Genomic DNA, 24,680 nt, shown 5'->3' with positions numbered 1-24,680 from the left:
TCTATAGAATCATATGCCACTCGGCGTCTGAACGCATCTACCTCAAGCCTAAAATATAGATGTTGCAAAACTAGATCTACTTTTGTGCGTGAGCTAGGCGCTAGGTAGACACCTAGTCAGGTGGACAGGACTTAGGCATCAGTTAGGCATCTGTTTATAAGTGAACGGGACTTTTATTTTTGGGTTTTAGAGGACTCCAGGTTGATATTAAGGTTAAAATATGTTTAATAACACATTACTCAATCAAAGCACATCAAAAAGTATATATATTTTATATTAAACTTCTATTTTTAAAGAGGACTCATTTGCTAATGATAGAAAAATATGTTTAATAATGCATTAGTGAAGCAAAGCACATGAAAAAATATATATATATTGCATACTAAACCTCATTTCCAAAAGGTTAAGAACATAAAAGGAAATGCACTACTCACAGAATAGCTATCCTTCAGAGCAAATGGATGTGTCTGATGCACAATCTTGACAACACTGTGACAACTTAGGAGCCCTTACCTAGATGAAAGCACATGTGGCTCATAGTAACATAGTAACATAGTAGATGACGGCAGATAAAGACCCGAATGGTCCATCCAGTCCGCCCAACCAATTTTTTTTTTTTTTTTCTTCTTAGCTATTTCTGGGCGAGAATCCAAAGCTTTACCCGGTACTGTGCTTGGGTTCCAATTGCCGAAATCTCTGTTAAGACTTACTCCAGCCCATCTACACTCTCCCAGCCATTGAAGCCCTCCCCTGCCCATCCTCCTCCAAACGGCCATGCACAGACACAGACCGTACAAGTCTGCCCAGTAACTGGCCTAGTTCAATCTTTAATATTATTTTCTGATTCTAAATCTTCTGTGTTCATCCCACGCTTCTTTGAACTCAGTCACAGTTTTACTCTCCACCACCTCTCTCGGGAGCGCATTCCAGGCATCCACCACCCTCTCCGTAAAGTAGAATTTCCTAACATTGCCCCTGAATCTACCACCCCTCAACCTCAAATTATGTCCTCTGGTTTTACCATTTTCCTTTCTCTGGAAAAGATTTTGTTCTACGTTAATACCCTTAAAGTATTTGAACGTCTGAATCATATCTCCCCTGTCTCTCCTTTCCTCTAGGGTATACATATTCAGGGCTTCCAGTCTCTCCTCATACGTCTTCTGGCGCAAGCCTCCTATCATTTTCGTCGCCCTCCTCTGGACCGCCTCAAGTCTTCTTACGTCTTTCGCCAGATACGGTCTCCAAAACTGAACACAATACTCCAAGTGGGGCCTCACCAATGACCTGTACAGGGGCATCAACACCTTCTTCCTTCTACTGACTACGCCTCTCTTTATACAGCCCAGAATCCTTCTGGCAGCAGCCACTGCCTTGTCACACTGTTTTTTCGCCTTTAGATCTTCGGGCACTATCACCCCAAGGTCCCTCTCCCCGTCCGTGCATATCAGCTTCTCTCCTCCCAGCATATACGGTTCCTTCCTATTATTAATCCCCAAATGCATTACTCTGCATTTCTTTGCATTGAATTTTAGTTGCCAGGCATTAGACCATTCCTCTAACTTTTGCAGATCCTTTTTCATATTTTCCACTCCCTCTTCGGTGTCTACTCTGTTACAAATCTTGGTATCATCTGCAAAAAGGCACACTTTTCCTTCTAACCCTTCAGCAATGTCACTTACATACATATTGAACAGGATTGGCCCCAGCACCGAACCCTGAGGGACTCCACTAGTCACCTTTCCTTCCTTCGAGCAACTTCCATTAACCACCACCCTCTGGCATCTGTCCGACAGCCAGTTTCTGACCCAGTTCACCACTTTGGGTCCTAACTTCAGCCCTTCAAGTTTGTTCAACAGCCTCCTATGAGGAACTGTATCAAAGGCTTTGCTGAAATCCAAGTAAATTACATCTAGCATATGTCCTCGATCCAGCCCTCTGGTCACCCAATCAAAAAATTCAATCAGGTTCGTTTGGCACGATTTACCTTTTGTAAAGCCATGTTGCCTCGGATCCTGTAACCCATTAGATTCAAGGAAATACACTATCCTTTCTTTCAGCAACACTTCCATTATTTTTCCAACAACTGAAGTGAGGCTCACTGGCCTGTAGTTTCCTGCTTCATCCCTGTGACCACTTCTATGAATAGGGACCACATCCGCTCTCCTCCAATCCCCAGGAATCACTCCCGTCTCCAGAGATTTGTTGAACAAGTCTTTAATAGGACTCGCCAGAACCTCTCTGAGTTCCCTTAGTATCCTGGGATGGATCCCGTCTGGTCCCATCGCTTTGTCCACCTTCAGTTTTTCAAGTTGCTCATAAACACCCTCCTCCGTGAACGGCGCAGAATCTACTCCATTTTCTCGTGTAACTTTGCCAGACAATCTCGGTCCTTCTCCAGGATTTTCTTCTGTGAACACAGAACAGAAGTATTTGTTTAGCACATTTGCTTTCTCCTCATCACTCTCCACATATTTGTTCCCAGCATCTTTTAGCCTAGCATTTCCATTTTTTATCTTCCTCCTTTCACTAATATATCTGAAAAAATTTTTATCTCCCTTTTTTACATTTTTAGCCATTTGTTCTTCCGCCTGTGCCTTCGCCAAACGTATCTCTCTCTTGGCTTCTTTCAGTTTCACCCTGTAGTCCTTTCTGCTCTCCTCTTCTTGGGTTTTTTTATATTTCATGAACGCCAACTCTTTCGCCTTTATTTTCTCAGCCACTAGGTTGGAGAACCATATCGGCTTCTTTTTTCTCTTGTTTTTATTGATTTTCTTCACATAAAGGCTCAGTGGTTAAAGGCACCTCTTCCATCTTCTGAAGGCCATGGGTTCAAATCCATCCTCCCCTCTCCAGTACCTTTGCAGCTTCTTATTTTCTCTCATAAGATAGTATGGATGGTGGACTTTGCAATTTTTATCAGCACTCTGCCCTTTCCAGGGTCCAGAAGTAAAATTATTTTTATCCTGAAATGGCTAGGATCTCCTAAGCTGTTATGGTAGGAACCCCTGACTAAAAGGAAATACCTATGGCTCAGTAATTAAAGGTAGCTCTTCTGTCTTCTGAAATAATGGGTTCAAATCCCAAGGATGGTCAGATACCCCAAGCACATCTTCCAATTTCTTTTAGTGATAATCTGCCATCCAGGTGCATATTGATGATGTTACAATGATGTCAAACTTTGATTGAGTAATGCAGTATTAAACATATTTTGACCTTAATATCAACCTGGAGTCTTCTTTAGACCAACAAATAGAAGCTTTATAATATGCAATATATATATTTTTTTCATATGCTTTGATTAATGCATTATTAAACATATTTTGACCTTTATATCAACCTGGAGTCCTCTTTAGGCCAGAAAATATAAGCTTTAGTATGCAATATAGAGGTATACATTTTTTCATGTGCTTTGCACATAAGAACATAAGATTTGCCGCTGCTGGGTCAGACCAATGGTCCATCTTGCCCAGCAGTCCGCTCATGCGCTGGCTCCAAGGTTAAGACCAGTGCTCCAAATGAGTCCAGTCTCATCAGTTTAGTATGAACTTGTCCAACTTTGTCTTGAAACCCAGGAGGGAGTTTTCCCCTATTACAGACTCCAGAAGAGCGTTCCAGTTTTCTTCCACTCTCTGGGTAAAGAAGAATTTCCTTACGTTTGTACAGAATCTATCCCCTTTCAACTTTAGAGAGTGTCCTCTCGTTCTCCCTACCTTGGAGAGGATGAACAGTCTGTCTTTCTCTATTAAGTCTATTCCCTTCAGTATTTTGAATGTTTCCCTCGCAGTCCCCTCGCAGTCTCCTCTTTTCAAGGGAGAAGAGGCCCAGCTTCTCCAATCGTTCACTGTATGGCAACTCCTCCATCCCCTTAACCATTTTAGTCACTCTTCTCTGGACCCTTTCGAGTAGTACCCTGTCCTCCTTCATGTACCGCGACCAGTGCTGGATGCAGTACTCCAGGTGAGGGCACACCATGGCCCAGTACAGCGGCATGGTAACCCTCTCTGATCTGTTCGTGATCCCCTTCTTGATCATTCCTAGCATTCTGTTCGCCCTTTTCGCTGCCACAAATAATGCATTATTAAACAACAACAAAAAAATAGATGCCCCATTTACCTATATGAGGTCACCTCAAGCATGCCTAAGTGATGCCTAAGTCACCGAACTGAAGCCTAGTGCCCAAGTCACGCTCAAAAGTAGACTTGCATATGCTAGCAGTCCTCTTTTTAAAAAGATGATGATTTAATATGCTATATATATATATATATATATATATATATATATATATATATATATATATATATATATATATATATATATAATTATTATTATTTTTATTTCTTTATTTATTTTCTTCCATGTACTTTGGAGAACATAAAGACCAAAATAGGAATTGGACAAATGTTCAACATACATGTTTGATATTTCTCTTAGAGAAATGACTGCTTGGAAATCATGAGGATAGAAGCGTGGCTTTGGAATTGACATTCAGTTTACTATCTGAATGTGTGTGGTGCAATGGTTAAAGCTACAGCCTTAGTACCCTGACATTGTTGATTTGAATCCCACTCTGCTCCCTGTGACAGAAGCAAACTAAAAAAAAAATAAAGATTACAAGATAAATAAAATATAATAGTGATACTAGCATTTCACTTCATACAATTTTAATGAAAAACAGCATAAAATCACCATTCCAATGACATCATAATAATGAGATGTGGGGGGCGCTAGCGAGCCCGATGAGTTAGGTAGCCGGTGACACGAGCTCCGATAGTGCAGGATCAATAATCAATCAAAAGGCTGCTTAATCGCGTTATTTTCGCGAAATTTTTCTCCCCACACGCACCCGAATGTCTGCCGGTAAGCCCCATAAGCGCAAAAGCGCTGAACCTTCGTCGCCATCCAAAACAGATGCCGGCAAGACTGACGACTCGGCTACCGCGGCCATCTTGGGGGAGCTGAAAACTATTAAAGAACTTCTCCTGGAAACTAAGCAGGACGTGGGAGACCTCAAAAACGAATTTACTACACTGAGAGAAGAACTAACGGCTGTGCAATCATCAATGGCGTTATTAGAAACAAGAACTGTGGCTACTGAATCGGCAATAAAATCTTTGCCTAAAACCACGAGCCGCGTGGCCGCGCTCGAACGGGCCCTCGAAGACGCTGACAACCGCGCCAGAAGATCGAGTTTTCGTCTTCTAGGCTTACCAGAAGGGAGAGAAGCTTGTGACCTGGTGGATTTCTTGGCAGTTTTACTGCCCCAAGTCTTGAAAATGAAGGATGACACTAAATTGGATTTTGATTGTGCCTTTCGCCTGCCTCAGCCCAACGTGTTTCACAGGAAATATCCCAGACCAGTATTGGTTACCTTGCTGAGGCATCAGCAAGTTCTTAAAATCATGCAGCAAGCCAAACTACACTCTCCTATTACATTTGAAGGAAATAAGCTTTTGATTGTTCCAGATTTGGCTAAAGAAACAGCAAAGAAAAGAAAGTTACTGCTATCATACAGACCTCAGCTTAAAAATATGGGTGCCAAGTTTGGTATGCTGTATCCGGCACGTATGAGAGTTACTTTCAATAACACAACTAAAGATTACATTAATCCTGCTGAGCTTGCTGATTTCATTGAGTCTGTGAAACCTACTGCAATAGATAAAACCTAATTGTTATGCATCTGCTGTGCTGTATATTTTTCTGATTTCACTTTATATCTATGCCATATGTAACATAGATGTCCTGCTGTTTTTCATGTATTTCATGTTTTTCTTGTTTTTCATATTATGACATTGCAGTCAATATTTTCTCTTAATTGCACTTGTGGAGTCTGTGTTTCAGGCTTTACTTCCTTGTCAGCTTTCTGACCCATAGAGTTTTGCCACTGTTTGATGCAGTTTATTATACTATTACGGATCTTGTTGCTTTCTGTTTGTGCAGGGTACTCATGGTCATTATGTTTTAACCTGAACATTTTCAATTACAGGATTATTATGTCCTCAGTACTTTTCCTAATACATGCTATATCACTTTGTATTTGTAAGGTCATGTTTCAATGTCATTAACATGTTTTTCCCTAAATGTGAAAGGGTTCAACAATCCAGTGAAAAGGCTAAAACTGCTACGCTATACTGAGCAGTATAGTCCTGATATAATATTTTACCAAGAAACTCATCTGATTGGTACTGAAGCTTTAAAGGTTGCACCAAAATGGGCGTATTCCCCTCTATTTTCTCCCTCTGCAGGAAGGAAAAATGGAGTTATTACTTTGATTAGAAAACGAGCAGATGTTAGTATTATTTCCTCGTCACATGACACGGAGGGCAGATGGCTTCGTGTCACACTAAAAGTTGGTAATCATACTATCAACACTTATAACATTTATGCTCCTAATCAGGACTGCCCAGTATATTTTGAATCTTTGGCTGATGACATCAACACGTCAGCTTCCCACCCTGTGATAGTAGGAGGAGATTTCAATTTGATTTTGAACCCGGAGAAAGACAGGAAATCTAAGACCACTTATAAGAAGTCCAGAGCTTGGCACTGCCTGCAGGATCTTTTATATCAACTAAAATTGATAGATCCTTGGAGATTACAACATCAAACTGAGGAAGCTTATACCTTCTTTTCACCACCACATGCATCCTACTCAAGGATCGATTTCTTTTTACTCAGCTATACTTTATTGCATAAAGTTGACTCCACAGATATACAGCCGTTAACAGTATCGGATCACTCATCTATAACGCTCACCTTGAAGGACCTCGTTCCTCCGTCAACTCCTGGTATCTGGAGGTTTAATTCATCGCTCCTACAGGATACCTCTTTTACAGATCACATCTCTACTCATATCACTGATTATTTTACCACTAACAAAGTGGAAGAGACTTCTTGGCAGACCACGTGGGATGCATTTAAATCATATATTAGGGGAATAATTATCTCTTACTCTGCTAGGAGAAAATCCGAACATAAAAGAAAAATGCATGGATTGGAATTACGTATTTCGTCCTTGGAAGCAGCACACATAGCGGTCCCTAATGACATTGCTATTCAAATTGAGCTGAATAAACTACGATATGAATATAATTTACAACTGAGCACCGCAGCTGCTTCGGAGGTTCTTATCCAAGCCTCGCACTATTATGCTACTTCCAATAAGGCTGGTCATCAACTGGCTCAATACTTGAAATTGAAAATGGAAAAAACTTCCATACCAGCCATAAAAACGATTAAGGATGAGATTGTAACTACTGATACGGAAATTTGCCAACAGTTCCACTGCTTCTATAATGACTTGTACAAGTCTGATAATCCTAACACTTCATTAATAGAAAAATATCTATTACGTCTTGATGGGCCCAAACTGGATGAATCAGACAATGAACTTTTGACTGCTCCTATAGAACTGGATCATCTTAAGGAGACTTTGAAAAATATGGCTAAACGAAAAGCTCCAGGACCAGATGGATTACCAGTGGAGTTCTATTTAGCCTTCCAGGACACATTATTACCATTTTTACTAGAGTATTTGAACCATCTCATTGATCAAGGGCTAGCGGAGGGCTCTTTTACCGAAGCCCTGATAATTGTCTTACCGAAACCGGACAAAGACCCTTTGTATGTTTCGAATTACAGACCCTTGTCATTGATAAATATTGATGCCAAACTTTATGCGAAATTATTGGCGACCAGACTACAGCTTGTTCTATCTAAACTAATTCATTCAGATCAAAATGGATTTATGAAGGGACGCCTCGCCAGTGACAATTCTCGCCTATTTTCTCATATTATATCACTAACATCTGATCTGCCTTCATCCTATGTCACCATTGGTCTGGATGCGGAAAAAGCCTTCGATAGGGTGGAATGGTCTTTTCTATTTCAAGCTTTGACCTGGTTTGGCTTTAAGGACTCTTTTCTTCGAATGGTTAGAGTTTTATATTCTCATCCGACAACCAGACTTCGCATCAACAATGTTCTGTCTGACTCATTTCAACCATCAAGAGGAACTAGACAAGGGTGTCCTTTGTCACCACTTTTGTTTAACCTAGCTCTGGAACCATTGTTAATTGATATTCGAACCAACACTAACATCAGTGGTTTTCAGCTAGCTGACTTAAGTTTCAAATTGACAGCATATGCAGATGATATACAGATCTACACTCTTTTAGATTCCATACCGGCTGTCCTAAAAACAATAAATGTATACTCATCAGTATCTGGATATAAACTTAATCCGACTAAATCTGAAGTCATGCCGCTCTCCGGACTACCGTGTGGTGAAGATATAAAATCAATGGGTCTCAAATATGCCCCTACTAAATTGAAATACTTAGGGATTTATTTTGGTGTCTCATTAGATGAGACTCGTGATTTCAATATCTCTTATATAACAGACATCATCAACAAAACCACTACCAGATGGTCACCATTGAAATTGTCCTGGTGGGGACGTTTGGATTCTATTAAGATGATATTGGCGCCAAAGATCACATACATATTGTCTATGTTACCATTTTTATTTCCTTTGTCTGCTTATAAAAAATTTGAATCTGCTTTAGTTAAATATTTGTGGAATGATAAAACGCCTCGTATCGCCCTAAGGAAGTTGAAATGTACCAAGGAAAACGGAGGAGTTAATTTTCCTAGTCTTTACGAATACCATGTGGCCTTTCTATGCAGGCAAGGGTCTCAATGGATCCATAATAGCACAGACTCGATTACACCTGCTTGGTTAAAATTGGAACGCACTTTGCTGCCCGAAGAAAATCTCAGATTATTACCTTTTGTTCAAGGTACGCGCAGGATTTGTAACAACGTTATCCTCACTTCCACAATAACAGCTCTCCGAGAGATAGATAACATAGCTCCTATAAAATGGAACAGTACCACCAGCTCACCTATATGGCGGAATCCTGAAGTACAGATTCAAGGTCGTTATATTGAATGGAAGTCATGGCGCAAGAAGGGCATATGGACCCTTGATCAGTTATTGTCTGATCTCAAATGTATTGATTATGGTACTTTATCTAGGTCTTTTAATCTAGAACCTGTTCACTATTATGAATGGCTTCAAATGAAACATTGTCTAACTGCATATCTCAAGAAAACAAAACTGTTGACTGTTGCACCTACTATTGTGGAGTGGGCTGCCCTTATTGACACTACTGCTGGCCAAGCATCGGCCTGGTATAAACTACTACACAAACACAAGTTCAAGCCTCCTGTAGTGTTGTATGATATTTGGGCTCACGATATTTTGGTCCCTGTGGAACAGCATGATTGGGAAGAAATTTGGTTAACATCATTCAGAGCCTTAAAATCATCTGCCATTTGGCACACTGTACTGTTCCTATATCACAGAGCTTACTGGACACCACTCAAATTGTCCAAAATAGGGCCTTCTACTTCAAACAAATGTTGGTCATGTATGGATGCAGTAGGAACTTTGGATCACATGATTTACCATTGTACTCACCTTCAGTCATTTTGGTCAGATGTCTGGAACACTGTTAGTCAAATATTGCATATTGATGAGACCATTTCTGTTGCTATAGTTATATATGGGGCTAATGCCCTACAGAATACTCGCCTAGATAAATATGAAGCTAGATTGCTTAAATGTTTAATTCTTATAGCAGTCCAAATCATACTATCTAATTGGAAAGACTTTTCATTGTTACATTATAATACTTGGTGGAATACTGTTTGTCTTTTTTCTAAATATGAATCAATAGCCGCTGACAAGACTAATTCTTTTCACTCTTACAACAAAGTATGGTCACCTGTCTTGGCATACTGTGAATCGTAATAACCCAATGTGTTTATGTTTGTACTAAATAGGGACATGATCTTTTAGATTTTGGATTTTATTTATTATAATTAATAAGTCTCATGACCCTATTGAACCTTGCCTGCACAATATAGTTATAGTTATTTAATTAATTACCTATACATATCTCGCTGTTTGTTTCACTGAAACACAAGATCTGTTGCTCTTATTTTATTTTATGTTATGTTTCATGTTTCACCTTTTATGTTCTGTACTGTTTACAAAAATTTAATAAAATTGATTGAACTTAAAAAAAAAAATAATAATGAGATGTGATAATGTTATAGACGTCTATGTGACGCCTAAAAGGCGAATCTGTAAAGGACGTCTATTTAGATGCGTCTATGCATTATAAAATCATGCTCAGCTGGACAGCTATGCATTATAGAATCACGCTCAGCTGGACATCTAAACAACACCTAAAGTTAGATGTGCTTTACCGAATCGCCTTTTAAGCATCACATAGACATCTATACAACGTCTATAATGTTATCACATTACAACGAATAAGTGCCAAAAAAGGTGCCCAAATTGATCATTGAAGAGATATAAGCATGACCCCCTCCACACACACACACTTCCCCAGTGGTCACTGACTCCCTCTCGCACCCCTTAAATATGTGAATGAAACAGTATATACCTGCTTGTATGACATCTTCAGATGTTATTGCCAGTCCTAGTAGAGCAGCAAGCAGGTTCCTGAAGTAACCTGGTGGGCGTGGAAGTGAACCATAGAGTATGGGCCTGAGTCCCCATCTCTAACCACTACACTAATCTCACTGTATCCAAATATAGATGTCACCTGCAAGCATAAGGGCTATTAGTGTGTTGCACAGTTGGGTCCATTGGGTTTTGGAGGGCTCACCATATGCTATAAGTGAGCTATGATGAGATGTGTACCTAGGACTTTTTATGTTATAATCACTGCAGTACCTGATAGGGCACCCCACTGCTCTGCTGGGATGTCTGTGTGGACAGTCTACTAAGAATGCTGGATCCTCCTATATCCCAGTGGCTTGTTCTGTGTTTTTCTTTTGTAAATGTTTGTTTGGGGTTTTTTCAAAAGATAAACACACAGAGCACAAACACACCCATTTTCAAAAAAACAAGATAGATGTTTTGCAGTGTCAAAATGGGCATGTTTAGTATTGAAATTTTGTGTGTGTTCTGCAAAACGTCTAAACACTGATTTAGACATCCTATCGAAAATGCACTTCCATATGTAACAGTTTTATAATAAAGCATGACTATTACAAGTATCTGCTCTCTGAATATAACTAACAATGATGAGACTTATAAATAATGTATTTTGCTTACTCTGCATCAGAGAATAAAAACTGATGAAAATGTTGAGTATCTCTGATTGCTTTTGTAGGTTCTCATGAGACAAGGCTATGATGCTGCTTGTGATATATGGAGCTTGGGTGTCCTCTTATATACAATGCTGGCTGGGTAAGATTTCTTTTTATATTTATAATGTAATATCTATTTGTGTGTTGGGTTATTAATGTTTGCAAAGATTGAGAGCTAATGTACAATATATTATGGAACAACAAGTACTAAAGAAAACCAAGGAAGTAGGGGATATGATACTAACACAATAAACACCCCACAATAGTTGAACACACCACTAAGAATGAAAGAAAAAGCCTCAGGACTGTGGTGAGAAATATTATACCCTATCAGCCTCCAACCACATCTGCATTAAATGGTGTATCAAACATATCAACTGCCAAGATCCAAAAATCAAAGTTTAATTGCCCGCTGTATTACTATTCTTGTAGTTAAGTAGGTCAGAAGATTATCAAAGTGAGTCAGCTAAACATGTAACAGTAGTTCTAGTCAATGTTTCATGGTTCTTCCGCCACTTCCTCAAGACTTAGAAGACTTCACCAATAGTAGTATAGTTCTACAAAACAACATATACTATTCAAATCTTCTGACTAGCGTAAACCACCTTAAATTTAATGAAAAAACTCAAGTAATCATTGGGTTACCTGGATAAACAGACTGCAGTCACACTGCAGTGAGTACATGTGTAAATACTGCTGCTTGTATGTATAATTGTCATGCCAAACTTCTAAAGTTTAAAGTGAAGTGGTGGCTACACTGTTGAATATTGACTTCTGAATATCAGTTTGTTTTGGATTACATATATAATGTAATTCTTTTTGAAAATATAATCAAGCTTCCTATAGTGTTAGTTTGTTTGTTTGGTTGTTTTTTTGTTTGTTTGTTTTTTTTGGGGGGGGGTTTGTGTTCATTTCATATCACTTTAGCTCCTTCATTCACTTTGATTTCTATGGATCTTTGCCTTTCTGTATTTTTTGATCTCTGAGAACAAAATGTTTCATTACATCTATTGTATGGAACCCTAATTTTTGCATTGTTTCAAAACATGTTTGATTCACATTATACAGTATTATCCAAGAAATGTATTCTCTGCTGAGACATGTATTTTTTTCTGTTGTACTGAAGAATGTTTTTATTTTGATAGCTATACTCCTTTTGCTAATGGACCTAATGATACTTCTGAAGAAATTCTTCTTCGAATAGGTAGTGGAAACTTCTCTTTAAGTGGAGGTAACTGGGACACAGTTTCAGATGCAGCAAAGGTATAAAAATGTTATTTTATCACTGTTTAGTTTTATAATGCGGTATCATCTAATCTAATCTAGTACAAGATTTCTGAATCACTCTAATACCATTTAGTTCAAGAGGATTTACATCAAAAAGAAGCAGTGCTTACCAAACTTATCCAGAATGATTCAATTTTTAATACTTAAAAATTGCTGAAACAGATAGAAGACTTCCACCCTTCTTCCCACTTATCCAAAATATGAAGAATAATGGTGACAGCACTAGCATCCATTTGGACAGGGCCCTGTGTTCCAATGTGCACTTAAACACCAGTAATATTCATGAGTTTCCAACCTAAAAGGAAGCCAAAATAAGAAGAAGTGGGACAGGGAAAGTAGACATCTACTGACTCAGCGGAAGGCTAGAAAGAGTAGAAGCAGCCCTGTTTCTTTACACCACCCCCCTACGGGATCTGGCCATTCAGTATCTTAGGCCACTCCCAGTGCATTCCAGAGAGGGACCTAAGATTCTGGTTGGCCCAGGTGCCTAAGGCCCCCGTCCTTATGCGCCTGGGTCAATCAGGGCCTAAGGCCCCTCCCCGGTGCATCCCACAATGCATTGGGAAGGGACAGGCCTGCCATTCGAGTAAAGGCGGGCCAGCCGGCTGGAGGCAGGATGGATGCCTCCGGCCAGCCATCAATATAAGGTGGGTGGGCTGGATAGGCAAAGGGGATTCCGGGGGGAGGAGCTACTTTATTGGGTGGGGAGGTGTTTGGCAGGAGGGACTGCTAAATTTATCGTGGCAGGGAGATCCCTTACCATGATAAGCTCAGCGGGAACCTGATTCTCTAACCGGTGCCTGTGTTAGGCGGGCTTAGGCATCTGTCCATGAGAGCAGAAGCAGTTCTATATAGGATGCCCGTGTGCAGTTCACAAAAAACTGCTTAGATGGCTTCTGAGACTGGGCGTCCTATAGAGGGAGGAGAATTAATCCATAGTCATTCAATGAATATAGTATCTGTGAAGGTTAGACAGATATGATGCCATCCTAAAGTACTCTAAGGTTTAAGATCAGGATCTTAAACTATATTCTAGAGAAAACAGGAAGCCAATGTAGGCGACAAAACAAACTGTTATCCAGTAACATGATTCCAAAGTTTTGCTTTGCGTTGTAAACAAGCTGCAGTATTATGTAGCGATTGCAATTTTTTTTAAATAACAGATTGAAGTAGACCTGCAGAGACCACATTATAGTAATCTAAATGCAATGACCTGTAAGTATGGTAGAGAGTGTGTAAAGCAAATGAGTTAAGGAAAAACCGAATTGGATGCAGTTGGTATAATGCAAAAAAAAAAAAAAAATACTAGAGAGATTTGTTTGGTTAAAGTCAGACAGGAGTTGATGATAACACTTAGATATCTGAAGGACTTAGATATCTGAAGGACTCCACCGGCAGTTGGGTTATACCAGAGAGTTAGAGACCCAGCATGTAACTGTCTTTTCAGTATTGAGAATTAAACAGTTTTCTCTAAACCCAAGTAGCTACAGTATCTACACGGGATTGTAAGGGACAAAGATTTATAACTTTATCTACTAATAAAAGTGCAACAAATTGAACAATCAGTAGACCAATGTCAAGATGTACCAAAATTAGATATATCGGATATATTGGAGGCCTCTGACAAGGAAATAGCTCAACCTTCTACTTTGGTGGCATCAGTGGCACTTTTGCCAGATAAAGTATGGATTTTGAAGTTATTCTTTAGAAATAGACAAAAAGAATTCCTAGGTTTCCAAATTCAAATATTTCCTGATGCGTTTCGTGAAACTCAGAAACGTAGAAGACAATTTTTGCTTTTGAAAACAGGAGTCACTTTGGTGGGACAATTTTCTTAAAATAGCCATGTAAATGTATAGTTAATTACTGTTCCATAAAATATGTTTTCTTTGAGCCTGCACAATTGACCACCTTCTTATCTTAAAAACGTCATGAGGAAGGTAATATTTAGAGCTCAGATGTAAAATATGTCTCTCTTGTTTTTAGTTGGCTGCTTTTCCTTTTTATTTTTCTTTCTTTGAATAATCTGCTTTTTTGTATTCTGGATCCTGCTATTGTGGACTTTAGAAGGATAAGTCGATAGTTTTGAATGGCTTTCCTTTTTAAAAAAATTTTGGATGACTATCTCCATTCTTTCTATACAAGAGGTAATGCTTGGTAAAAATGTAAATTTCATAAAAATAAAATTTTAAAAAAGATTTATAACTTTAGGTTTGGTATATAATGCACTAGGAGGATATCAACATAGATGTATGTAGAAATGTAGGTTCCCAGTCGACCGAGAAAAATATTGAATAGAAGAGGTGACAAGATAGATCCTTTCAGGACTCCACAATTTAAAGGAAAAGAGAAAGATGTGGTACTTGCATGGGTAAATGTGAAAGTAGTCTTTAAGAAATGAAATAAACCAGTCAAGGACCTAGTTTCTAATAACCCAAGTTAATTGTAAAATAACCCATCTTAACAATAGTTCACGTTGCTAACGTTCTCCTTTAATTTGTTATATACCAGTCTCCTGCCTAAAATATGTATGTTCAAGTTGTTGTGATACTACATTATGTCACGTAGTTTGACTAAAATGCAAAAATAGGAAAATAATTACAGAGCATACAAAATTTAAAAATAATACAAATAGGAAAAGTACAGATGTAATTTTCAGCAATATTTACAATACACAGCAAATACTGTAATTGCCTAACAAATGTAATGTAATGTAATGTAATTTATTTCTTATATAAATAAAGATCTTTCTTAATTGTTCTGTCCTACTAGTATGACCAATCATTCTTCATTTCTCTTAAACAATGAAAGTATTTAGGAAAAGATTTCAGTAGTGGAAATTGATTGTTAAGCTTTATGAGAACAATTTTCAAAAAGAAAGTACAAGTTGCTTATAGTTGCCTTTTAAAATTGTATGCTCTAAAGCACTTGTTTTAAATAGATATGGGACAAATTTCAAATTATAAGTATAAGCTGTATCATTTTATTTGGAACACTTTTGTTAAATGTCTTTAGGCTCCTTTTATCAAACCACAGTAGAGCTTTTAATCATGGGCCGGTGAGGTAAATGTTCCAACACTCATTCAATTAATATGAGTGTCAGAGCATTTACCTTGCCGGCCCATGGTAAAAAGCTCTACTGCGGATTGATAAAAGGAGCCCTTAGAATGGATCGGACATCTCGAAGGCACTCTTACAATTTGCTTTTGTCTAAGTAATTTAAGGAATAAGACATATCAAAACTTGAGGGACTTTTGCATGCTCATGTAATAATCTTACATGTATAGTTCTGTAATAGTTTAATTGTATTTTAAAATTACTAAAATAGAAAGAAACTTAAAAGCTACCTGTTTCTTTATTGAATATGTTAGCATACTTATGTGATAAATTTTAATTTGATCTGTTTTTAATCCAGATTCATAGGTCATGTAATAATATAGCATAATTGACAAATATTCACAAAGTCTGAAAATAATTTAGTTTTGTTTAATGCATGTTGTAAAGTTTTTAAAAAATAGTACTTATATACCTTGATTCTATTTCAAAATCTAGGATTTACTATCTCATATGCTGCATGTAGATCCACATCAGCGATACACAGCAAAACAAGTTCTGAAACACTCTTGGATAGCCTGTAGGGATCAGTTGCCTCATTACCAGCTTAACAGACACGATGCGCCACATCTAGTAAAGGTAATATGTTTTATTTTGAAGCAGCATGTTTTATTTTGAAGTCTCCTTGATAAAGCAAATATTAATTTTGTATCACATAAGAGGTTGAAGGGAAGATGGGAAATTTGTCCCCAGTATATTTATTAAGAGAGCATAGTTACTGAAAAAGGGTAAAGGGATTTGATATACCACCTTTCTATGGTTCAATCAGAGCAGTTTACTTTTATTATGTGCGGGTACTTTCTCTGTCACAATCTGTTTTTTATGCACATGGGGCAATGGAAGGTTAGGTGACTAGCCCAGGGTCACAAGGAGCTGCTGGAAAATCAAACCCAGTTTCCCAGGTTCTAGAAAAATATCAACAATGCATAGGGCTGAACAATTAACGAGTCAATAATGCAATTCAATTTGTTATTTAACTCATGTTAAAAAAATTAACATGGTTAACACTGGCTTTGGGGGGGGGGGCAATCTAGGCACCTGGGCCAATCAGGCCTTAGACTTAGTGGGGATGGGCGGACCCGCTATGCCTAAGGCCTGATTGGTCCAGGCTTCTAGAGCCTGAGCCAATCAGGCCTTAGGCTTCGGCGGGATGGGCCGGGAAGGGGCGGGCCCGCCTCATTTCGACGAGGCGGGCCTGCCGGTTGGACGGGCAAGACCCGTCTGGCCAAAAGAAAAGGTTAGTTTTTGTGGAGTGGAGGTTTGGGGGCTGTTAGCGCGGGGGGGGCAGGGTGCGTCTTCGGGCAGGAGGGATTGGGCACCTTCCTGCCAGCGATCGATATTGTTGGGGGGCATCTTCTGGCAGGAGGGTTTGGGCACCTTCCTACCAGCGATCGGACAGGCGGCCGCGGCCCGCTATACTTATAGTGGCAGAGAGATCCCTTGCCGCAATAAGTATAGCGGCCGCGTCTACTTACAATGTAGACTAGCATTTTGTTGGCCTACATTGTAAGCGTCTCTTCCTCTACTAGGGAAACGCGTAGGGCCGCCTAGGTTTGCCTAAGGCCCGCCTAAGGCCCTTAGGCGAGCTTAGGCGTCTTGCGAGCCTCCCTAGGCTCCCGGAGGCGCCTTCAATATAGGCGGCCTGCCTGGGGAACATTTTTAAAAAAAACATGCATCCCGATTGGCTGATTAGACAGCTGTAGGACGCCTACAGCTGCCTAAAATCGGGACGCACTTTGGAGAATCAGGCCCCCAAATATATAAAGAGGAGGAACAAAATTTAACTGAAGAAGAGAACCCTACATGCTGACTTACTCATACAAAGACGGTTTAGTTCATACCCCCGAACTTAATTTTTCAGTACTGTGCAGTTTCACCGGAACAATTAAACTGACGTTTCGCAAATCACGCTGTGTCAGGAGATGCCCACCTCCAGTCCAGTGCAGTTGTTTGATTGGAGGTGGGTGTCTCCTGACGCAGCATGATTTGTGAAACGAGGATATTCGCTTGTTGAGATTTGAGTACAACGTCGAAGAGACCAAAGAAGCTGTGTTTGGATTACAAACGTCAGTTGAACTGTTCCTGTGAAACTGCACAGTACTGCAATGTTAAGTTTGTGTGTGTGAATTAAACCGTCTTTGTATGAGTGTGTCAGCATGTAGGGTTCTCTTCTTCAGTTAAAAATTTTGCTCCTCTTTATATATTTGGTGTTTAGTGGTCATTGAAGGTATTTTGTAGCACATTAATCTAAGCTTGTTTTTTTGCTAGTGTTTTTTTCTCCTGTAAGATAAGAGTTTTTACCCTCTAGTTATTTTCCAGAGCAGACCTGTGATAGGCATATACTCTTTAGTAACATTTTTACTTCCTGGTTTTCTCCATACTACAGCAATTCGTTTCTTTCAACATGCATGCAGTGTCAGCTAAGTATTTCATTGCAAATGATATGACATCTGGTATGCCTTTTCTTCAGTAGTGTCTGTCTGTCTTGCTACCTTTCCATACAGACCATAGTAACTTTAAACTTTTCTAGACTCTCAGCAAGAGATTCCGTAGTTCTTTTAAAGTAATCTAAGGCCTCATGATGACCCTCCTCAACAGTTTTCTAAACTGGGCTGTTCAAAAAGTATCAGACCTTAAATTTTTCTTGCGTAAACAAATAAAGCTAGGGAGACATGGTTTGGTGCACGTATGTAGGTGACCCTAATACGCATGCTTGAATTTTTTCCTGCCTACAGAAGCTGTCGGTCGCTGGCAGACTGCTGATGAGTAAGTAAGTGTAAGTGAGTGCCATCCGATTTTCATTTTTGACAAAATGACAGAAAAAGTTGAACAACGATACTGCATTAAATTATGTGTAAAGCTTGGCGATTCCCAAGTGGAAACTATCAGCAAGATTCAACAGGCCTTTGGAGACGAAGCAATGGGCACCACACAGATAAAGGAGTGGCATAACTGCTTCAGAGATGGCCGCATATCAGTGGAGAGTGAAACACGTTCTGGTAGGCCCTCAACATCCAGAAATGAGATCGTCATTGACCAAGTGAGGACCCTCATGATGCATGATCGTCAAATCATGATCAGAGAACTTGCAGATGAGGCAAGCATCAGCGTTGGATCTATTCATTCTATTTTGACAGAGGATTTGGGCTTCAGGAGAATTTCAGCAAAGTTCGTGTCAAAGCTGCTAACGATCGAGCAGAAGCAACTCCATTTGGAGATTGCACAGGACATACTGGAGACTGTGAACAGAGATCCCAACTTCCTCAGCACAGTGATCACTGGCGATGAGTCCTGGGTTTATGGGTACGACCTTGGAAGAGACCAGATTTCAGTCAAGAGAAGACATCATGCAGAATGTGATGGACCAGTTGTGAGCAATCTCAAAAGAGGCATTCCAGTGCTGCTTCCGACAGTGGCAGAACCGTTGGAAGAAGTGTGTGGCAGCCCAAACAGACTACTTTGAAGGATACGAGTATTTTTTATGAATAAAGGTCTAATACTTTTTGAACAGCCTTGTATACCTACTGTTACAGCCTGTTTGAGAGAGTGACAGTTACCACTTGCCATAATGAATATGGTAGTGCCCCAAGAAGATATTCCAGCACACACTGAAATTTCATTATAGCATTTTCCCAATCTGTACCTTTGAATACTTTATTTCAGCATTGTTTTGACAGCTTTGCATTAGGTGTATTTAGACTTTTACTTCAAGTTCACTTCACATTGTACAACAAAGAATTTGATTCTCCATTGAAGAGTATTTCAGTCAGCACAGCTGCTGTGATTGGTTGCAGGTAGAGCAGTGTCTCAAACTTTTTTGGCTCCGGCATACTACATGGAGCAGATGTCTTTCACAGCACATTATAATTGAAATTATAAAATTGCAAAACTAACAAAAAAATTAAAATTGAGAGTTATTTATTTAAAGTTCTTTAAGCTATGTATGGGTAATTGTAACAACATTGAAACTAAAGTAGATAGAATAGAATTGCTAATCAATGCGATGGATGTGCTTGTTTCTGAATGCAAATGAACTCAAAACGTGCCTCGATAGTTGACAAGCAAATGCGCATTTCATCATCCACCATTCTCTTTTTTTTTAAATGTAATTTTTGTCGGAGCTGAAAATCCAAGTTCACAAAGATAAGAACATCTAAATGGTAACAAAGCCTTGATTGCTTTGTTGCTCAAGTTAACATAAGAATTTCCGCTGCTGGGTCAGACCAGTGGTCCATCATGCCCAGCAGTCCACTTCCGCGGTGGCTCTTAGGTCAAAGACCAGTGCCCTAACTGAGACTAGCCTTATCTGCGTACGTTCTGGTTTAGCAGGAACTTGTCTAACTTTGTCTTGAATCCCTGGAGGGTGTTTTCCCCTATTACAGCCTCCGGAAGAGCGTTCCAGTTTTCTACCACTCTCTGGGTGAAGAAGAACTTCCTTACGTTTATACGGAATATATCCCCTTTTAACTTTAGAGAGTGCCCTCTCGTTCTCTCTACCTTGGAGAGGGTGAACAACCTGTCTTTATCTACTAAGTCTATCCCCTTCATTATCTTGAATGTTTCGATCATGTCCTCTCTGACTCCTCTTTTCACGGGAGAAGAGGCCCAGTTTCTCTAATCTCTCACTGTTCAGCAACTCCTCCATCCCCTTAACCATTTTAGTCGCTCTTCTGTGGACCCAAGGTAAACTACAGCATAAAAAATAAAATTACTTACCGTTAGTTTTCAAGGACCAATCACGTCAAAGAATGATGTTTGTCTTTGCGGTTGTATCCTTATGCACACAGGCGCTCATAACATTAACACTCTTGAGTACACAGCGTACATGTCATCTATTCTAGTGTATATTTATGAAGGAAATTTTTAAAAATAATCCTTTACTAGTAAAGTATGTCTGGCTATCCAGCTGGCTTTCCTACATGTCGGTGCTGAATGGGCAACTTTATGCTAACATACACCAATGAGATATCTGATCTTGATTGATGTAAATGGAGAAAAAAAAGCAATCATATCTAAAAAAGCTGACTCTTTGCTACTTCGTATTCTTGTAATCTAACTGTACATAATCTTGTAATTTAACTGTAGCATTACAAAGACAAATGTATGTAGATGCAGGATTGGTATAAGCTGATATGCACAGTGACTTTTGAATGTGTGTAAAATAGAGTTAGGAATTCATACCAGCTTTAAGTCTAGTATACTTGGTAGTGCTGCTGCCTGAGAACCTGTGGAACTGGGTTTGATTTCCTCTGTGGCTGCTTGTGACTCTGGTCAAGTCACTTAACCCTCCATTGCCCTAGGTACAGCTTTGATTGTAACTACAGAAAGGTGATATATCAAGTCCCATTCCCTTTATATCAAGGAGAATTAATATACAATGAACTATGTACACCTTAGTATATGTAACGGAAACTTTTTCAATGCAGCTTATTCTGTTCTGATATAATCTAGCAGCATGGCGTGTGTATTTAAAAAAACAAACTGAATAATGTGAAAACATGAAATGAAAGATCCATGTATGTTTTTTAGGGTGCTATGGCTGCCACATATTCTGCACTGAATCATAAGACGTTTCAACCAGTCTTAGAACCTGTTGCAGCATCAAGTCTAGCTCAACGGCGAAGTATGAAAAAGCTTACATCAACAGACTTATAAATTCTCTGGAGCCAAACAAAAAATAAGGACATTCATTGGATGGCTCTGTCTGCTGGACCTGTGATCAAGAGGCATCTCTGTTTTCCTGCTCCAATACTTGAATATTCTGTAAAATTCCTTTACAAAAGACTGCTTCAATGGAATCTATCCATAATCTGCTTTATGGATCACATTCATATGGGTATTTATTTAAGTTAGACATGAAGATACAACACAAAAATCATGATACATTTGTGTACACTGAAACCTTTGTAAAATAATGTTGCATATACTAGTATTTCACTTATTGTACAGTTTTGGCCGGTTTCATATCCTAAGAAGTTGTTTATAGGGACCATAACTGGTGACAGTGTATATTTATTAAATAAAATGCCAAACAATGTCAGTATTTCATCTAGAATCACAACCATCACATGAACAGTTAAAGGTTTACAAGCCCACATGTTGGTTATTGTATTATGATCCACCAGGGGTGGACCTAACTTAGCTGAGGATATTTGTTCTCTCATAAAGTTCTCATACACAAGATGGAGGGAAGTATGCTATGAAGTAGAATAGCTAAATCTGATGTATAGGAATTGATCTTGTATCCTATAAATTAAAGAAAACATTCCTGTACACCAAGGAGAGTTGTGGGTGTATCAGGAGTCAATTCCCAAATTTACATACCTTCATATGTTTGATTTAGGAAAGGCTTCTCTGTTTACTGTTGAAGAACATACCTGTTTTCTAATGCACTGAAATTGCACATACTCTTAGGAATAATTGTTTAAAATTAATATAATACTGCAAAAGGGGTCAGCAGCACTGCAGCTTCAAACTAGCACTTTGTTGAGTTACACCTGTTACTTGTTGGTGTGAGTACAGTATAAGCGGGTTACTGTAAAATATATCTTAAATCTGCATTGCTGATTTGTAGGAGCTTTTTATGCTGACTTTTAGTGTTAATATGGAAAATATGTCAATATTAAATACCTCTGATGAATTAAATTCATTGGGGGGGGAGGGGGGAATTATGAGATTAATTTTCTATCACAATCACAACTGTGGATGGGCCATTTGGTCTTTTTCTGCCATCATGTTTCTATGTTTGTTTCTATATTCTAAGGGAAGGGTGATGACATAGCTCCATGTCAAAGTGAATTGTCAGTCAGCCCTGGTTTTGCTACATTGGATGGATAAATGCATACCGGTAGTTTTTTTTCCTAATTAATTGCTCTGAAGAACAAATAGGACTGTTTCTCCATGGTACATTAAGAGTACAATAGGACTGGCTCAGCTTATTCCCTTTGATATGGGGCTATATCATAATTCTGAATAAGAAGAGCTTTATCCTGTAGCATTAGTTTTATGATTTGGGACATGTAGGATATAGGTTTTTTTCAGTGCTCCACCCTTGGTTATTATACTTAACATAATTGTTAGAATGTTTTTTTGTTTTTTTTTTTAATTCATGGCATAGCCATCATGAGACTAGAATAATCAGTCTGCCATGGACTTACACAGTATGTAGGTAGACTACTGCAAATATTTGGCCTGGGGAGGGGCCTTTGTCCCTCTTTACTGTCTTTCTTCTGTGTTCTCTCCCCCTTCAAAAAAATTATCTTCTGCACCAGCGCTCAGGTGATTGGTCCAATAGGGAGTTCACCCCTGATACTACACCTCTCTCTCCAGCAATAGAGAAAAAGAATGAAGATGAACAATTCTATAAGCCAGCAGGTCCACAGTGCTGATAGTATCCTGAAGCTTGTAATGCTCTTCAGCTGACATGCAACAAATTTGCTTGTGCTTTACAAAATCATTTTAAAACTCAGGGTGAGTAAAACCATTTGGAAGGTAGTTACATTTTTAGATGGTGTAAATCCACTCAAAACAATGTAAACGTAGGATCATACAACATAAAGTGCCTCTCTAATGGGACTGACCTTTTGCCACACTTTGACTTGTTTTGTCTTGACCCTGTATTAGATTTAGCCTTAAGTATCAAACTGATAATCATGTCTGGAAAGGAAACTTCCATTTGATTAAATTATTGAAATTAACACATGCATAAAGAGAGCAGCATTGACTACAACTGCTGTCACTGTCAGCGTTTAATCATTAAATATGGAACATGCTCATAGCTTCTAAGTCATAAAAGGTAGTTTCTCTACCTTGTATTTATGACCTGATGATTTTTTTTTTTTTTATTATTATTGTTCTATTTAGATAGTACCTCACTGAGCATTGCTTCAATGCATTTCATTAAGGGGAACTTAAATGTTTTAAAATAGGCTGAGATTAATAATCTTGCTGCTCATTATTCTTTATGTGCTGATATCTCATTTCTTATTGTATTATGCATATCAAATTAACTGTCTGATTTATTAATTAACTTAAATGTATATCATCTACTGAAAGATAAGGGTTATATTAATGAATGTTTTACCATCTTGATTGTGGGAGGTTTTATGTATTATACTGCAAAATAGACATGCCTTGGGCAAATTCTGCAAAATTAGTGATCACCAGTTTAGTTTGCTCAGTTTAGAAAACACTTGGAATTTAAAAACAGTGATCAAACTTTAACAATGTAGATCTTAAACCTAGAAAAAAAAGTGACAGGTAATAGTCTGGAGCATACAGCATGCTAAGATTCAAAAAAAGACCTGACAACATTTTCTTCACCTTGTCAGATGCATATTTTGAAAGAATTCTTGGAAGACAAAGCCCATTATTCATTAATACATGCTTTATTTATGTCTAGGCCAGTGATCTCAAACTCGCGGCCCAGGGGCCACATGCGGCCTGCCAGATCCTATTTGAGGCCCTTGGTATATTTATCATAATCACAAAAGTAAAATAAAACCATTTTGATCATATATCTCTTTACCTATGAATTACAATATTATTATTAAGACTTAGTCAAAAGGAAAGATTTATAAACTATAAAGAGTTTTGCCTCATGCAAAATTGTCATTTCTTTAAAAAGAAGAAATTAACTATTCTTTCTGCGGCCCTCCAAGTACCTACAAATCCAAAATGTGGCCCTGCAAAGTGTTTGAGTTTGAGACCACTGGTCTAGGCTAAACTATGGCAACATTGTAGATTCAGATCTATCTAATACAGTGGTCTCAAACTTGCGGCCTGGGAGCCACATGCGGCCCACCAGGTACTATTTTGAGGCCCTCGGTATGTTTATCATAATCACAAAAGTAAAATAAAACAGTTTCTTGATCATATGTCTCTTTAGCTATAAATTACAATTATTATTAAGACATAGCCAAAAGTTAAGATTTATAAACTATAAAGAGTTTTACCTCATGCAAAATTGTCATTTCTTTAATAAGACATTAACTATTTTTTTCTGAGGCCCTCCAAGTACCTACAAATCCAAAATGTGGCCCTGCATAGGGTTTGAGTTTGAGACCACTGATCTAATATGTATCAGAAGCATC

At 38.7% G+C, this 24,680-nt stretch overlaps 1 protein-coding gene across 7 annotated transcripts in view; it reads left to right on the top strand.

The window, feature by feature from the left end:
• The window catches only part of RPS6KA6 (ribosomal protein S6 kinase A6), a 247,171-nt gene extending 223,080 nt beyond the window's left edge, over positions 1-24,091 (top strand). For all 7 annotated transcript variants that reach the window (XM_033946594.1, XM_033946591.1, XM_033946590.1 and 4 more), the window contains 4 exons: positions 11,211-11,287; positions 12,333-12,450; positions 16,027-16,167; positions 21,118-24,091. In XM_033946594.1, the coding sequence (XP_033802485.1) occupies positions 11,211-11,287; positions 12,333-12,450; positions 16,027-16,167; positions 21,118-21,243 (462 nt within the window). In that variant the 3' untranslated portion in view covers positions 21,244-24,091. The remainder of the gene's footprint in view (positions 1-11,210; positions 11,288-12,332; positions 12,451-16,026; positions 16,168-21,117) is intronic.
• Positions 24,092-24,680: the final 589 nt, after the last annotated feature.

This window comes from Geotrypetes seraphini, chromosome 5, assembly GCF_902459505.1.
Source record: "Geotrypetes seraphini chromosome 5, aGeoSer1.1, whole genome shotgun sequence".
Classification (NCBI taxonomy): domain Eukaryota; kingdom Metazoa; phylum Chordata; class Amphibia; order Gymnophiona; family Dermophiidae; genus Geotrypetes; species Geotrypetes seraphini.
The sequence above is the reverse complement of the archived record's forward strand: the minus strand, read 5'-3'. Positions and strand labels throughout refer to the sequence as shown.